Genomic DNA, 14,204 nt, shown 5'->3' with positions numbered 1-14,204 from the left:
ACAACGAAACTTGTGAAACTATGTAGATTCAAAGGACATGTGGATGTGTGGATTAAGTCAGAAATAGAATTTATACTTTGAATTCAAGCAAAGGAAAGCTTATACAATTCCAATACAAGTCAAATGCCATTATAGTTCCTGAATTATGGGGTCTTTTGACACAGTAACCATATATCCTGGCTATCCTACAAAAGCTTCACCTTGGGATTGAAAAGTGTTGACCTGTATTTTGGTTGTTTAAACAATGGTGAAGTAGAAAACATTATTGGTCAAAACTCCACATAATATAGGTCTATATAGGAAAAATCTGAAATCAAATAGTAACATTATAAAAAAAACATTTAACCATTACCTTTGTAGGGAGTCAACTTAGCATGTCAGCAATAGCCTGAACAGAAAACTACTATTTAAAAACATCTTATTTTTTTCTATAAAGCTTAGTTATAATGAATTATAGGTCTTAGTTAATAATGAATTCCCTTCCACCACAACTTCTTACTCACCTGTAAAAGCTTTTGCATCATCCATCACCACATTCAAATCAACCATTTCATTCTCTGTAAGAAAAGACAATTCAGGCACAGAGACCAAATCTTAGACTTAGAAAAATGATATGAAAAATTTAAGTAGTAATATAAAGGGTTAGAATTCAGCTGTTTTTCATGATTTTCTTTAGTAACTCTTTTAACTCAAAATAAGCAAGAAATAGAGGGAAGAAAAAGATCAAAATGTTAAAGTGAACATCCATTTAATTAAAACCACTTTCTATAAAGTATCATTGACTCTTAAGATAGAGATGAAGCAAGTTTAACAGTAGTTCCTTCTAGCAGTCCTCTCCCTTCCTTCAGACCCAGTAAGGGGAACATATTTCAATAGACAAGATTGAATTCGAAAGCTAGAAGTCATTTATTCACATACGCAGCTGACCCTTAAACCTTAACAGTATGCCATCTTCCCACTCTCTAAATTTTGCTTACATTCCCCTCCCTCCCCCCCCAGCTGACTGTAAGCTATTTGAGAGCAGGGATCATGCCTTATTTCTTTATACTACCAGGTATAAATTGTCTACTCTCTAGTTCAGTTTTTTGCATATAGTTTGTGCTAGTTAAATGAAAGAATTCCAGCGGTACAGAAATAGTCACACTACTGGATTAGAAAAAATTATTGTCTTTTTAATCAAGGGTTCTAAAAATACTTCATTCCTACCTTTTCCAGTAGGAAACATTTTGAGGATCCCTAGCTAATGTGGAGGAAATATCACAATTAGAAAGTGATTTATGGTGATTTTTTACATGATAGAAGAGGGGCCAGACAAAATGAGGGACAATTACCAACATTGCTAAACATAGGGACAGTGAAGTTTTAAACTACAAGCTAGGCCCAAACTGTTTTCTATGTGAAGGCCAGATACAAGTAAGGGTAGCATAGAAGATATTTGCTGGTAGCAGTGGCCTACCTTAGCAACACCTGCCAATCACTAGCTGAGAATAGGAACCCCAAATTAGGGGAGAAGAACGATTTGTTCATTTTGGGTTGGTGTGTGCTAGCTTTGCTGAAAGACGTGCTGTCTGGTTCTCTGATGGAAGCTTGTTTTTCATCAGGTTTTTAATCAGAGCCATTGACTCAGTGTTTGAATCTAAGAGCCCTCTAATGAGGGCTGGGCTCATCCCTTAGCAATTTCTTCCTAGTGAATTATGCTATCTTTGCCTCTTTGACATTTTTATCCAGTTAAATTGGTCTTATTGTGTCATTAATGAAACTTTACCTTATAAAAAAAATGGTATACAGGTATACATGGAAGGTAAGGAAGGAAGATGTATGAAGCAAAGATGGCAAAATGGTAACATTTGTTAACTCTAGTCAGTGGATACACAAGTGTTTATGTTGTTCTCTGTTTTTATGTTTGTTTGAAATATTTCATAACTATTTCAAAGAGATTAAAAAACCGATTTATTTTCAGAAGCCCTCAGATAGAAGCCCTGATTCCCCTTAGGTACAATGGTATCTGAAATATTTACCATCAACTGGCAGATGGTTCAGTAAATCCTCGTAATCTTCTTTCTCAAGCTGAATTCCCATGTTCTTTGTGAGGGTGTCTAGGTTACTGACACTGACTTTTTTCCCTTGGGAAAGAAGAGGATGTAAATAAGAAATAGAAGTAAGTCCAAGAAGTAGAAGTAAGTCCAAGAAGTCCAAAGTAAGTTGCTTTGAGTATGCATCCACCCTAAGTTAAGAGTGAAACGTTGGCCATTTAAGTGAACTCAGATAGTCAGTGTCGGAGTTGAGAAGAGAAAATGCTCCCTCAACACTGTGCTATAACTTTTTTTTTTTTTTTTAAGGAAGATTAGCCCTGAGCTAACATTGGATGCCAATCCTCTTCTTTTTGCTGAGGAAGACTGGCCCTGGGCTAACATCTGTGCCCATCTTCCTCTATTTTATATGGGATGCCACCACAGCATGGCTTAACAAGCGGTGCGTTGGTGTGCGCCTGGGATCCGAACCTGCAAACCCCGGGCTGCTGAAGTGAAATTTGATGAATTGTGATAAAGATAACCAACCTAAATGAACTCAGAATTTCAAACTTGCTACATATTACTAACAATGACTTCCTCAAATGTAGTTATACCCAAAGAAGAATGGTAGGTTATGAAGCATAAATTCAGTGTCAGTAAACCAGTGGAATAGCAAGATTCTAATCAGAAATTTTAAAAAGCAAATACAAAGCACAATAAATTTTAGCTGCTGTTCTCATGATTCTTACCTTTGAAAGTCTTCACACTATTTAGTAATCTTTTCTTATACACCTTTCCATCTCCTGTAAGATATGGTAAAATTCAAGTCAAGAGAAAAAGGATAAAGAACTCTATAATTTTTTTTTTTTTGTGAGGAAGATCAGCCCTGAGCTAACATCCGATGCCAATCGTCCTCTTTTTTTTGCTGAGGAAGATTGGCCCTGAGCTAACATCCGTGCCCATCTTCCTCCACTTTATATGGGACGCTGCCACAGCATGGCTTTGACAGGTGGTACGTCGGTATGCGCCCGGGATCCGGGCCTGCGAACCCCCGGCCATCGAAGCGGAGCGCGGGCACTTAAGCCACTGAGCTGGCCCCAGAACTCTATAATTTTATAAGGCATTTTATATGACTGACCCAGAAATTTATTCTATTCTACCCTCAGATAATAACAAAAGATAAGGACTGCTCTCAGTGTGGTCGATCTATCCCCTAGTTGGAACATGTAGCAGTAGCTGATGCCAGCTACACACATACGTGCTTCTTCTTGTTCTTCTCTTCTTTAATTGCACTTTGACCCCTCTGCCTTTCTCTCTTTTCCTTGCCTATGCTCTAGGCCCATGAGATATTCCTATAAGGTATATTTAACCCTAATGGTAAATCCTATAAAGGGATGATATTAAAAATAATTATCAACCCAAACAGTAATATAAAACGATATTTAAATAAGAAAAAATTTTGTTCTTGAAACAAACTCTTTTCGTAAATGGAGGTGAAATTCAACAGAAACAGAAAACAAGGGACATCTGCCAGCCCAACCCACCCCCACAGGTGCTGTCTGTTCCCAGAGGCCTCCATCCTGTGGCAGGAGTGTCTGTAGTGTTGACAGAACCCTCAGCACCTGGCATGTGTCTGCAGTAGTCTCCATTATAGTCCATCTGCTTCTTTCTGCATCTCTATCCTGCTCTCTTAGAGCCATTATCCTAATAATGATGCAGTTCTCATAATTGGCCCCTTGAGAGCAATCTGGGGAAATGCTAGACATAGTGAGTGGCCACAGCCTTAGGTGTATGTGGGGACAATTCAGATGGGCATTGAGCATTTGCTGTCCAGAGTGCTGCTTCTGCCACCGGGGGCATGAGCCCCCTTGGTGATGGGCAGGCTCTTGTCTAGAGGATAACTGGGGGGAAAAGATGTCTCATGGGAGTCCCTGGGAGGAGGCACAGGTAAAGCACAGGCTGGCCTTTACTAGCCTATGCAGGTGCCCAGGAGGTGGAACTTTTGAGGGACTGACTGGTTGGGCCACTGACCAATCAAAATGGATACTGACAATATAAGCACATAGTCCTGGAGGTCTCCTGCTCTCAGGTGTTTACCTTTTAGTTGCTAGATTGTGGGGAGATAGGAGGGCTCCGGGGGAGGGGCTGAGGATGTGGGGCACATGCTCTCATGTGGGGCTACAGAAGAATTTAGCTGTGTAGCTGTTAAAATATTTAACAGGGGCCCATTGGCTGAATTGAAAAGAAAAGTTTTTCAATTCCAAATTAAAACACAAGTGACAAGAATAGGGTTTCTTAGGTTTGAGCTGCATTTTTCTCAGGGAGTTTCTCAGGGGACTGGACAATTCTCACCCAGAAGCCCACAGTACCACATTTCCCTGAGCGCCATGATGGTATGTTAAATACTCACTAGAGACTGGCAGAGTTTTTGACAGCATCAACTGTTCTTTTTCAGTGAGCTTGATTCCCATGTTTCCCAGCACATTTTTTAAGTCACTGGCTTCAATCTTTTCTCCTTTGAATAGATGGGAATTGTTTCAGGTGACAATACTAAGAGATCTAATTATTCTAAATTATGAAAAACATAATCCAGCACAATATTATTTCTGACTGCAAGATGAAGTTTAAATACATGAGTTGACTTCACTTACGTAGAGTTGTTGTGAAATTCAGTACCTGAAAAGGTTCTTTACTCCATATAAGAAGATAACACTTCTACTCTGTGTATGGGTCAATATAGCATAGAGTAACATAGATGCAGTATAACTGCCCAATGTCTTATGATGGTACAGAGAATACACATAATTCTACAGGCAAGTAATATCTCTTTTACTACTTCATGACCTGAATTATGGGATTATGAATTATGATAACTGTTTATAGTGATCATATTTCCTGATGCAAAAACTTCACATTGAAATTCACTGTGTTCACCTATATTTTGATTCTTTAAACACTAGAGAAATGAATATGTTACTGGCCAAACTATTGGACAAGTTAATATTTCTCTTTGAGAGTGCCCACACTTTTCCTAAATCTCTAATAATCTGAACTGTTGTCAATAAGACAAAATTATCAATAAATAGGTAAAGGAGTAGAGTGAACTTACTAATGATGGCTGGAGGGAGTAAACTACCACTTTAAAAAAGTAATTCTCTACAAAGTATCAAGATCTCAATTTTATAATGTCTTATACAAATTTTCACTCACCTGTAAAAGCATTTGCTGCATCCATCAACACATCCAAGTCAACCTTTTCATCTTCTGTAAGAAAATTCAGAATTTAGACCTAGATGAAGATAACAAGACTTGAAAAATTATATAAAATTCTTAAGTAAAGATAAAGTGTATGGAATCCCAATAATTTTCATGCTTTATTCTAGAATTTTTATTACGTTTTCAATCCACAAGAACATGTAATAGAGGAAAGAAGATTTACGCTTTAAGTATATATCCATTCAATTAATATACTTCTTTTTTATTTCTTAAGCTGTTAGCTGTTAAAAATTTTTAGAGTATTATGGTGAGTGGAGTTTTTTGTTTGTTTGTTTGAAGTCAGCTCCATCCTATAGGCCGGTTCCCCTTTCAGACTTAGATCTTTTGCATTGAGTAGAAGGCTGAGAGAGGTTAGAGCACCCGTTCTCAAAGTGTGGTCCAAGGATTTCTGGAATCACCCAATATCCTTTACCTTTTTCACTGTGTTGACATTTGCACTGATGGTGCAAAAGTGGTGGTGGGTAAAACTGCTGGCATCTGCATGAATCAAGGCAGTGGCAAGAAACTGTAGTAGCAGTTATTGTATTCTTCACTGTACATGCTGTACAGTGTAGGAAAATAATGTCAATACTACACTGTAGTAAAATAGTGTCAATTTCACATAAGAATGTCCTTGATAAAGCAGAAGTAGTTATTAATTTTATTAAATCTTAACCCTTGGGAACACAAATTTTTAATATTCTCTATAGTGAAAAGAGAAGTTTGCATAAAACACTTCAGCTCCATACTAAAACACGATTTCTTGAGGAACTTGTGTGATTGTTTGAGTTGCAAAGCAACTGCTTTTTCATGGAACACCATTTTCACTTGAGAAAATAACTGACAGACAAAATATAGTTACTCAGGGTTTGGTATTTGCGAAACATTTTGAAAATGAATAAGGTGAGTCTGTCATTTTAAGAAAATAACTGACAGTAAATGTTTCAATGGTAGAGTTCAAATTTTCAAACAAAAATTTGAATTTTGGAAACTTTATATCCACATCATGACTTGATAGCTTCCCAATACTTAAACACTCTTTTGATAAGACTGGTGGTGATATTAACAAATGTGAATTTTTGATATTGAATAATGAAACGGGCCAATATTTGGAAGATCCATATAACTCAGTGAACCAATATTTTCCAAATGACCAAAGCATGATGTCACAAAATCATGCATGGGTAAAAGATGAAAGTGTAAGATAGACCAATAGATTTTAATGTAACTAAGTATAAAAAGTTTATTGATATGGCTTCTGATCCTATATGGCAACTAAACTCTAAGAAGCTATCACTTGTTGTATTTTGGGGTAATATCAAAGAAGAATATCCACAATTATCTGAAAAGGCTGTTAAAATACTTCTTCCTTTGCCAATTATATACATCTGTGTGAGGCGAGATTGTCTTTATACACTTTAACCAAAACAACATATCCCAATAGATTTAATGCAGAAGCAGATATGAGAAACCAGCCAGACATTAAAGAAATTTATAAATTATGTAAAATAATGCCCCTCTTCTCACTAAATTTTTTGTTTTATTTTGGAAAAATATAGTTATTTTTCAAAAAATATGTTTTTTTAACATGTAATAGATTTTTTATTATTTTAAAATGAACTAACAAATATCAAAATGTGTTTGTATTTCTAATACAATTAATTTTAATAGATAGATATAACCTACAAAAACAGAAAAGCTCTTTACCATTCTCAATAAATTTTAAGAGTATAAAGAAGTTCTGAGACCAAAAAGTTTGAGAACCTCTAAAGTTTGGGTTAGATGGTACATACAATAATAGGCAAGATTTAGTTTGCTTTTTGTTGCCTAATCCAACTTCAGTATACATTTATCATATAGCTCAGGAGAGCCTCATCCTCAAACTTTGCCAGTTCTCTTGTATTTTTGCATTTCCCTCTAGACTGTAAGTGCCTCTGAGGTGAGACACCATGTCTCTGTTCCTCTCGTATCCTAAACATTCTCAGTTTCTAGTAAATACATTGCACAGAGATAGTATAAACATTTGCTAAGTAAATAAAGCAATACCAATACAATGCTGGCATATTGTTGGTATTCAATAAATATTTTTTGAATGAATTAATAAAAGAAGGAAATGTATTTAAAATTCAGGACCTTGATTCTTGAATGATGAAGTCTTGCCCTAGTAAAATATACTCTTTCTGGTCCTTCGGGTTCCATGCTATTACAAGGAAACTTGAAACCAGCCCTTCATGCCAGTCAAGATTCTTGGTGATCTATATCCTAAGGTTAACTACCAAGCTCAGCTGGGGGGCTCTGGTGAAGAAAGAAGAGACTACTCCTCTGCTTCTCTTCAGTCTGGGTCCTTTCAATTTAGCCCTGATACCATCTCAGACTTTTTTAAAAAAACGGTCTCAGGCCACCTGGTGGTGCAGTGGTTAAGCGCGGGTGCTCTGCTTCGGTGGCAGCCTGGGGTTCACAGTTGCGGATCCTGGGCACGCACCGACGCACTGCTTGTCGAGCCATGCTGTGGTGACATCCCATATAAAGTAGAGGAAGATGGGCACGGATGTTAGCCCAGGGCCAGCCTTCCTCAGCAAAAAGAGGAGGATTGGCATCAGATGTTAGCTCAGGGCTGGTCTTCCTCACAAAAAACAAAACCAAAAAAATCAGTCTATATCCTTACGTATATATCTTTATATCATCTTTTCCTACTCTTTGATTCCATTCCTTACCTCTCAAACATGCCTTTATTTTATCTTTCTATTTTTTTGGTATTCATAGGGACACTCTGAGACACTATTTTAACGCTGCTGGTGGTTGTCATGGTCTGAAGGCATCTTACGTAAAGATTAATAACTAGGGGATGCATTTTCCATTGTCTGATACCTTGTATCTCAATGCCCTGTAATTACCTCAATTCAATTACGTCCTAAATATTATTTTTCTCTTCATTCTTCTTCTTCTTCCACCCCACCCCCCTTTTCTGTTTTGTGGCAATCATTTAAGCTATAAACCTCTGGTTCACACTTTTAGGATCTCCCTCTCTTTTACCTACCACATCAAATCAGTCTTCCCCATATATCAGCAGTGTGGTTCCCTAAATAAGACCCTTATCATCTGGACCTTATAAGATTCTATCATCTTGACCTCAGCAACAGCCTCTATCTTTTTTTTTTTTGAGGAAGATTGGCCCTGAGTTAACATCTGTTGCCAATCATCCTCTTTTTTTTTTTTTCTCCCCAAAGCCCCCAGTACATAGTTGTATACCCTAGTTGTCAGTCCTGCCAGTTCTTCTATGTGGGATGCCGCCTCAGCATGGCTTGATGAATGGTGAGTAGGTCCACACCCAGGATCAGAACTGGCGAAACCTGGGCAGCTGAAGTGGAATGCATGAACTTAACCACTGCACTGCAGGCCGGCCTCAGCAACAGCCTGTAAATTGTGTCTCTGCCCCCAGTTTTTCCCTCCCCAACATGTGTTTCCTCACTGCTTTCAGAGTAGACTAGTTATTGTCTATAGGATAAAGGTGTCTTAAATGCTCACCAGTAACTGGTAGGTGGGTCTGCAGGTCCTGGATTTCATTTGCTTCGAGTCTGAACCCAGTGATTTGTAGAACATTTCTTAGGTCACTGACACTAACCTTTCCTCCTTAATAAAGACAAGAAAAAGTAGATAAGGACGTCACAAAATGAAAAATGCAGGCCATCAACCCCTACCTGGAAATGAAAGCACAAAGAAGTTATTTATAGCAAGTTGTGTGGGAGTCAGGCACAGAACATGAACCCAAAACTAAACTTCTGGAAGAAGTTATACTGAGGAGAAAAAAGTAAAGAAAGAGTTTGGCAACTCTGGTAAATTAAGTAAGATGACAACCAAATCATGTTTTCTGGTCAAAAAGAAAGATTTGAAATTTTCTGTAGTAACAATAAATTACCTTCTTAATGTAATTATACATAAAGAAAAACTCTAGTTAACGAGGCAGAATAATTTGAAAACTGTTGGTGTAATTTTGATCAAATCACTGTAAAACATGAGGATTTACAAAGAGTCAATGTATGCATTTCAGATGAGTTAATTAAATGTAAAAAACAAAATCTTAGGAAAACAAAGATAAAGTGTATATAATTTTCTATATGCTGTCTAGATAGTAAGGGACTTTCTAAATACAAAAAGACAAGAAGAAATCACAGAAGGAATGACTGGTATAATTAAAGACATAAAAATGAAAAATGTCTGTATATCAAAATACAACATAACTGACAGAAAGTAGATTGGTGGTTGCCGAGGTCTGGGAGAGTTGTGGGGAATGAGGAGTGATTGCTAATGGGTACAGAGTTTCTTTTTGTGGTAATGAAAATGTTCTAAATCGATTGTGGTGATGGTTGCACAATTGTGTTAATATACTAAAAACCATTGAATTGTACACTTTAAATGGGTGAATTGTATGGTATGTGAATTATATTTCAATAAAGCTGCTGTAAAAAGTACAACATAATAAAATAAAAATGCAAAAAACCAACTAGGAAAATATTTTCTCCAGATATGACAATGACCTAATAGCTTTAATTTATAAAGAGGTCATTCAAATTAATAGGAAAAATGCTCAGACTCCAATAGGATAATGGGCAAAAGGCCAGAACAAATAATTAAAAGATTGAAAGACATAATGATATAACAACATTTTCAACTTCATTGATAACAAAAAATCAAAAGAATAATTAGTTCCATTTTTCACCTCTCAAATTAGCAAGGATCAAAAAATGTGAAAATAATATATTGTGGCCAGAGCATAATCGTAATGGGTACTCTTATTCATTGGTATACATCAAAGCCTTAAACATGTTAAGATCATTCGACCTAGTAATTCCAGTTGGAAGGATCTATCCAAAGAAAATGACTTTAAAGTTGGACCATGATTTATGTACAAAGATCACAGATGTATAAGAGCAAAACATTGGAGACCACCTCCTAAATGTTCAACAAGAAAAGAATGATAAAGTAAATTATAATATAATCCAATGATATAGTCATTAAAAATGATGTTTTCAAAGAATTTTTTTTTTTTTTTTGTGAGGAAGATCAGCCCTGAGCTAACATCCATGCCAATCTTCCTCTTTTTGCTGAGGAAGACTGGCCCTGAGCTAACATCCGTGCCCATCTTCCTCCACTTTATGTGGGACGCTGCCACAGCATGGCCTGACAAGCGGTGTATCTGTGCATGCCCCGGATCCGAACCCGGGCCGCCAGCAGCAAAGCGCGCACACTTAACCGTTACACCATGGGGCCGGCCCCTACAAAGAATTTTTAAACAACATGATGAAATTTTTACACTAAAATTTTAGGGTTAAGTGTAGGATACATAAAATATACAATAAGAGTTTAATTAATAATTTTTATTTATTTATTTTTTCCCCCAAAGCCCCAGTAGATAGTTGCAGGTCACAGCTGCACATCCCTCTAGTTGCTGTATGTGGGACGCGGCCTCAGCGTGGCCGGAGAAGCAGTGCATCAGTGCACGCCCGGGATCCGAACCGGGGCCGTCAGCAGCGGAGCGCGCACACTCAACCGCTAAGCCACGGGGCCGGCCCAAGAGTTTAATTAAAAACACACATATACACAGAAAGAAAGAACAGAGAGAACTATAATGAAAAGGTGCTATTACTTAGGATTATGAGTAATTACATTTTTTTCTGTATGCTACTTTATATATCCCAGATTACAGTCATGTGCTGTATAATGATGTTTTGGTCAATGACGGACTGCATATATGACAGTGGTCTCATAAGATTAGTACCATAGAGCCCAAGTATGTAGTAGGCTATACCATCTAGGTATGTGTAAGTACTGTAGGGGAGGAAGAAATTTTCCTCTACTTTTCTAGGTTCTTCTGGCTGGTCTAAGAATTAACCTGACATGAGATAGATTAATAGGAAAATACCCCAAAAGTTTAATAACATGTATACATGGGAGAAACCCAGGAAAACTGAGTAGCTCACCAAAATGGCTGAAGCCCTCATCTTAAATACTATCCTCAGCTAAAGACAACAGATGTTGAGGGTGGGGAGAGTCAGGGACTTCAAAGGGAAGGAAGGCAATTCACAGGTAGGTGAAAAGGAGCAAATGTTCGGAAAACAAGTGTTTGGCCACATAGAAATAGAAGAAGACAGAGGGAGCCCAACAAACAGGCTTTTCTAGGTTCCTCCCTGTCTACCACCTAGTTCATGTTATGCTAAAGTGATAGCTCTCTTCCTGAGACAAGATTTTTTTCAATCTGAATTCTTTTAGGCAGTTAAGGGGGAAATAACAAGAAAAATCTTCTGAGTCTTTCGTTTCTTAAAAATAATCAGCCTGGGGGCCGGCCTGGTGGCACAAGCAGCTAAGTGCGCGCTCCGCTGCGGCGGCCCGGGGTTCGCCGGTTGTGATCCTGGGCACGCACCGATGCGCTGCTTGGCGGGCCATGCTGTGGCAGCGTCCCATATAAAGTGGAGGAAGATGGGCACAGATGTTAGCCCAGGGCCAGTCTTCCTCAGCAAAAAGAGGAGGATTGGCACATGTTAGCACAAGGCTGATCTTCCTCACACACACACACACAAAATCAGACTAAAATAATCCTCATGGTAAAAAGACACATTTTGGGGTGGCAAATTTTGCTCCCCTTCAGCACACTCTATGATGTTCGCACCATGACAAAATCACCTAACGATGCATTTCTCAGAATGTATTCTTGTTGTTAAGTGACCCATGACTGTATTCTCAAATACCCAGCACATATTAGACACTTGGATATTTGTTGAATAAATGCACCATTTTCTGATTATTATATAATCAGAAATTATTATAATAATATATTCTGATTATTTATATAATCAGAAAAAAAATTACAATCTCAGATTTTATTGTCCTTACTGTTTTCTCACTTACCTTTGAAAGATTTCGCACCCTCCAGTAATTCTTTCTCAAACACCTTTTTATCAGCTGTAAGATAAAACACTATTGAGTTTTTGGCAATTCATAAAAATCAAAAGTGTTTACTTTCATTTATTTTCTTTTTTCACCCAAAGCCCCAGTAGATAGTTGTATGTCATAGCTGCACATCCTTCTAGTTGCTGTATGTGGGATGCAGCCTCAGCATGGCCGGACAAGCAGTGCGTTGGTGTGCGCCCGGGATCCGAATCCGGCCGCCAGCAGCGGAGCACGCGCACTTAACCACTAAGCCACGGGGCCAGCCCAAAGTGTTTACTTTCAGAAAGGGAAAATTTAGAAATTTATCACAATTCTTTCTCAATGAAATGCAAAGTATTTAGAAAACTTGGTGTAGTGAATCTATCCAGTGGATAGAATACAAGGCTATTGTTAGTGGCACTCTACTGTGCTGAAAAACACACAGCTTTTTCTTTTCCATTTTCTCCTCTAATTTGGCTTTTTCTTTTCTTTCTTCAGCTTTCCCACCCTTCTGCCCTTTCATCTTCTTCCAGCTTAGATCTTAGATTTCTCCCAAAAGGACAAAAGAACTTATTTGTCCTATGATGGGACTTCTGACTGAAGAGGTCCTTGTTTCCTAAACCAAAATCTAAACGATAAGAACAGGATTTTTAAAAATGCTAGTCTTTAAAAAAATATTTTAATTGTCATAAAATGTTTCAAATATTAGAATTTCTAATACAAAACCTTAAAACCAACCTTCCTTGAAGCTTTGTTTAATAGGGCAAAGACTAGAGGAAACACGGTCCCTGTTCTCCCAGAGTTTAGGATAGTGCCATGCACACAACTGATTTTCAATAAATAGTTATTGAATGAACAAATTTTTAGACATCAGTGAAGTAGAACACACTTAAATGCTTACCAGAAACTGGCAGAGTTTTCAGCAGCTTTTTATGTCCCTTATTTGTGATCTCTATTCCCATACTTTTCAGAACATTTTTCAGGTCCTCAGTATGAATCTTCTCTCCTTTTGAAAGAGAAACATGTATACATATGAAACATCCCTCCCAGGTGTGAGGGGAAGAACAAGGCATAATGAAGGCTTATTTAGCTATTTAGAATCAAGGAGGAAAGTCAGAAATTTTTCTTCTAACCTAAGCAAAGAGAATCTCTTACAATGATAAGACAATATCATATATAATAAGTAAAATAGGGCTTGTATAATTTCTCAGTAATTTAGATGCTGTTTGATGGCTAATATAAATAATTCAACCACTGATATAATAGTTGTATTTTTTTTCTCTTCGTCTTCCTTTTTCTCCTTCCCCTCCTCTGGGCCTCGCTGTTCCCTTCACCTTCCTCTTCTTCCTTTGCCTGAATTATGGGACCAGTTTTAAAAATGAAAATGAAAGCTGGCTTTCTGTAAAAATTTTCACCTTGAGTGAATTTATATTTACATAATTACACTGTAAGCTGGGCATATGAGATAGGGAGACAGATTTGAAACACTGCATATTTAAAATCCACTAAAGAGAAAAGAAAGCATAGAAACCATAAGAACAAGAAATTGGGAAAAAGAACAGGCTAATTTGAAAAATAACTAAAACAATAACTAGAAATAAAAATATAGGTATTGAAATTAAAATCCCAATGGACAAATATTATGAGACACAATTGTAGAGAGAATTAGTGAACTGGAAGAGAGATTTGAGAAATTTTCAAAAATTAGGACAAAGATATAAAAAAGGAAAAATATGAAAAAAAGAGATATGAAGAGCAAAATGAGAAGGTCCAACATACATATAATAGGAGTCCAAAAATGAGAAAAGAGAAAAAAACGGAAGAGGCAATATTTGAAATATATGGGCTGAGAATTTTCAAGACTTGATGAAAGACATGAATGTTCAGTTTCAGGAATCACAAGTTCCAAGCAGGAAAAATGAAAAGAAGTCCACACTTGGCCATATGATAATGAGAACTTCAAAGATAGAGATAATCTTAAGAGTTACAAGAGAAAAAAGAGATTAACTATAA

The 14,204-nt window shown here is 37.2% G+C and overlaps 1 protein-coding gene across 3 annotated transcripts in view; it reads right to left on the bottom strand.

The window, feature by feature from the left end:
- The window catches only part of EFCAB3 (EF-hand calcium binding domain 3), a 152,599-nt gene that overhangs the window by 60,336 nt on the left and 78,059 nt on the right, over positions 1–14,204 (bottom strand). For all 3 annotated transcript variants that reach the window (XM_087441349.1, XM_087441346.1, XM_087441348.1), the window contains 8 exons: positions 13,093–13,197; positions 12,171–12,224; positions 8,793–8,897; positions 5,223–5,276; positions 4,423–4,527; positions 2,762–2,815; positions 2,019–2,123; positions 504–557 (listed from right to left, as the gene is read on the bottom strand). In XM_087441349.1, coding sequence (XP_087297475.1) covers positions 504–557; positions 2,019–2,123; positions 2,762–2,815; positions 4,423–4,527; positions 5,223–5,276; positions 8,793–8,897; positions 12,171–12,224; positions 13,093–13,197 — 636 coding nt within the window. The remainder of the gene's footprint in view (positions 1–503; positions 558–2,018; positions 2,124–2,761; positions 2,816–4,422; positions 4,528–5,222; positions 5,277–8,792; positions 8,898–12,170; positions 12,225–13,092; positions 13,198–14,204) is intronic.

Source organism: Ceratotherium simum, chromosome 16 (genome assembly GCF_057802395.1).
Source record: "Ceratotherium simum simum isolate JZ-2026a chromosome 16, ASM5780239v1, whole genome shotgun sequence".
Lineage (NCBI taxonomy): Eukaryota > Metazoa > Chordata > Mammalia > Perissodactyla > Rhinocerotidae > Ceratotherium > Ceratotherium simum.
Note: the sequence above shows the minus strand (reverse complement) of the source record. Positions and strands in the feature narration are given on the sequence as shown.